Source organism: Lathyrus oleraceus, chromosome 3, assembly GCF_024323335.1.
Source record: "Lathyrus oleraceus cultivar Zhongwan6 chromosome 3, CAAS_Psat_ZW6_1.0, whole genome shotgun sequence".
Taxonomy (NCBI): domain Eukaryota; kingdom Viridiplantae; phylum Streptophyta; class Magnoliopsida; order Fabales; family Fabaceae; genus Lathyrus; species Lathyrus oleraceus.
This window is the reverse complement of record NC_066581.1, coordinates 149440499-149443625: the sequence shown is the minus strand read 5'-3', so window position 1 is coordinate 149443625 and position 3127 is coordinate 149440499. Positions and strand designations below refer to the sequence as shown.

The 3127-nt window shown below is 46.7% G+C and overlaps 1 protein-coding gene across 1 annotated transcript; it reads left to right on the top strand.

Annotated features, from left to right (window-relative positions):
• The first annotated feature begins 641 nt into the window (after window positions 1-641).
• Window positions 642-2907, top strand: LOC127130130 (uncharacterized). Its single transcript, XM_051059194.1, has 3 exons — window positions 642-1374; window positions 1444-1743; window positions 1819-2907. The coding sequence occupies exons 1-3, from the start codon at window positions 1279-1281 to the stop codon at window positions 2905-2907; spliced, it is 1485 nt and encodes a 494-aa protein (XP_050915151.1). The 5' UTR covers window positions 642-1278.
• Window positions 2908-3127: the final 220 nt, after the last annotated feature.

The window sequence follows — 3127 nt, the reverse complement described above, 5'->3', positions numbered from 1 at the left end:
GTATGTTTATTTTTAAGCCAAGCAGGAAAAGCCCTTCAAGTAAGGCAATTGGTGGAAGGTAGGGACAAGCAACCTGTCCCCCACTATTCAGTGAGTCTTCTCCTTGCTCCCATTACATGGTTGTAGCATTGAGATCAAAAGCCCAAGATCCTGTGCAGTGCACATTGAGTCAGAGTCATCGAGTATAGAAGGGTTCCCCTATTCTGGACCCATGCTCATTTGTCAGCTCTCCCTGGTTAGGGATAAGAGCTGTGAGGTCTGATCCTCACTTCACCCATCATCTGCTTCACCTTAGCCTCGTAATGGCAAGGTTAAGAGCAAATCCAGCCCATACAGACGATTGCTTAGGCAGTCAAACCTGATTGATTGAGCCCCCTTGTTTGGCTATAGTGCGTGTTATGTGGATATCTGATTGACATGCTTGTTTGAGATACCTGTTCTCATTTGATGATATATGATTGTATGCTTGTGTGCTAGCTTCTTTCCTGGTTAGGTTAGTTTGCTTATGCAAGTAGGATAGAAAACCGAACTTAGGGTTAACGATGCATGACAACATTAGGCTCGAGTCTCAGCTCCCTAGTTGTGTATCTTTCCCCGGTTTCTGGTTAGCAATTTAGTCCCTTTCAGGGGAACTACATCGCCCTGATCCTCGTTCCAGACGAGGTATGTAGGCAGGTGGTCGTGCGAGACCACTCCGGGTAACCTTTTTCTTTTTTGCGTGCGTTTACTTGTTATCTGACTGCGTGTTTTGGGCTCGGATGCCGACGTAAGTCCAGTGATTGGCAGTCGGGCTCCACGTTTGCCGTTTTGATTGTGTTTTGGCTCGGATGCCGACGTAATTCCGTCCAGTGGTTGTCGGGCTCCATGTTTGCCACCCTTGTGTGTTGGTTTGTTTTGTGTTGTTTGGCGTGCGTAAGCCGAACTACAGTGGCTCTGATTCTTGTTCCAGACAAGATATGTAGGCCTAAGGTGCGATACCTTATCGAGCTCATTTCTCTTAACCCCACCTGCGTTCCCTGTGTGTGTGTGTGATGTTTAGCAACCTTTTCTTTATTCTAGGACGTGGATCCCTAGGAGTACCTAGGACGTGAGGGGTGCTAATACCTTCCCCTCGCGTAACCGACTCCCGAACCTTTTCTCTCTGGTCGCGAGACCATGTCTTTCCAGGTTTCTCTGAGCGTTTCCTTTCCCTATCTTGGGATAAATAACGTTTAGTGGCGGCTCTGTGTGTTTTTATTTTTAGGCTCGCCGGTTGTTTTTTCGCAGGATGCGACACTTATGTGCAGGGTTAACCACGTTCGACAGACCCAACTGTCTCCTCTCACTCCAAGAAATCCAAAAAAACACAAACGCTCTGCTGCCACAGGATCTGAGGTATTTCTTGTCGGCTTGTCTGATCTTCTGACTAGAATCTCTGCTTATAACCTCTCTTCATGTCTTCAGCCGACTCCCCAGTCGACCCAGCCATCTTCTCACCACTCCCACAAATCCAAAGGCCATCAGGGCCACAAAAGGAAGAAGCACAATTCTCCCTCTAGGAGTGGTGAAGCCAAGAAAAAAAGACACCACAAAATGCTCACTCCAGAGGCTCCTGCTTTAGATACCGACACTATTGTGGTCGACACTTCCATCCTTAATAAAGCCCCTGGTCCATCTGTGGGGGCTTCGCAGTCGACCAGCACCCCCGCTGCTGCTGTCTTGGGGGAAGACAATCCAGATGCCATTTCCCCTGCACTGACACAGGTAATCACTTGTTTTACTATCTTTTCCCTTGAATTATTGGACTTCTTCTTACAAACATCTTTTTCCTTACAACAGGCCGATGCTTCTGATGAGCCATCTCATCCTGTCGCCGACTATACTCCTTCGTCGCCGGCTTCTTCTCCAACTCACCAAGCACCTTCTGTCGACACTGCTGGTGAGTTCATTGGCTTCCCTATCCAGATTAGTGATAGTGACTCTGACTCAGTCACTAGTCCTGCAACGTACACGGATTCCAGTTCGACTAGTTCTGACTCTAGTCTTTCTTCAGCTTCCTTGCCTTTGCAGGATTCAAGGGGACCAGTGGATGTCGACACCACCAAAACCCAACCTTCTCAAACTACTCCTCTATCAGCTACTTCTCCTTCATCTTCCCAGGGGCTGGCAATAAAGCCTTCTGCTCTGGCAGCAATTGCTAGGCTTCGTAGCCTAGTAAGGTCATGTGATACTTCTTCAGACTCTAAGCAGCATCACCATTCTGGTAAGATGGGTTCTGAGGCGACGAAAACCAAAGCTCTAATGGACAAGGTTCACTTTCATGCTTTGAATCCTGACCTCCCTCATGTGCTTATGGATGAACCTGCTGTCGGCCCAGAGATCTTGCATGCGCTTGCCCAACTCAAAGAGCTTCAGATTGCAGAATATGTTAAGTGTGCAACTGCCGCTTTAGAAAAACTTCTGGTTCCCATGCTGCGTCATCTCGACAACGTTAGGGAAAATGAGCGCCAGATCGTAACTACTGAGGCCTTTGTGAAGGAAAAGTGGGAGTTGGTGATGAATGCCGACGCAGAGGTCACCAAATTGCTGAGGACTATTGAGGAGAATAAAAAGGAATTGGCCTCCAAGCAAATAAGGGTTGTTGAGATACGCCAGCAAATTGATGCCCTTCGGCGTCAAATTGTTGCTTTGGATAGTGCGTTGGAGTCAATTACTAAGGAGGAGTCATGCTTTGTCGACGAAGTTATAAAACCTGCCCAAGCCACTGTGGAGCAGACCACCAGCAATGCCTTAGCGGTAGCTGAAGAGCTTTCCACCGTTGAGAAGAATCTTGAACAGCTTAAAGTCCAGACCGACACCTTGGAACCTACGTCTCTCCACTACAACTTTGAGCTTCAATCCTTTCGATCTAGATTCGGCCAACTTTGACCGATTTTAATTTTATGTAACACTTGAACAATGGCTTTTTGCCAATTTTTTATGTTATTATTTTACTTTAGCACCGTGTATATTTATTTTCTGTGCCTTTTATAGCTGGTTTTAAACATAGTTTTCTCCAACCTAGTTTATTCGACAGTCATTTAGTCTGTCAAAATCTTGACCTCTTAAAGGAGAGGCCTATACTTTTTCAAGTATTTTCCACTTACCC

Excerpts from the sequence above, each read along its gene's own strand:
- LOC127130130 (XM_051059194.1), top strand. The coding sequence starts at position 1,279 with ATGTGCAGGGTTAACCACGTTCGACAGACCCAACTGTCTCCTCTCACT. Across the intron at positions 1,375-1,443 it reads CTGCTGCCACAGGATCTGAG|CCGACTCCCCAGTCGACCCA; the intron begins GTATTTCTTGTC and ends TCATGTCTTCAG. Across the intron at positions 1,744-1,818 it reads TTTCCCCTGCACTGACACAG|GCCGATGCTTCTGATGAGCC; the intron begins GTAATCACTTGT and ends TCCTTACAACAG.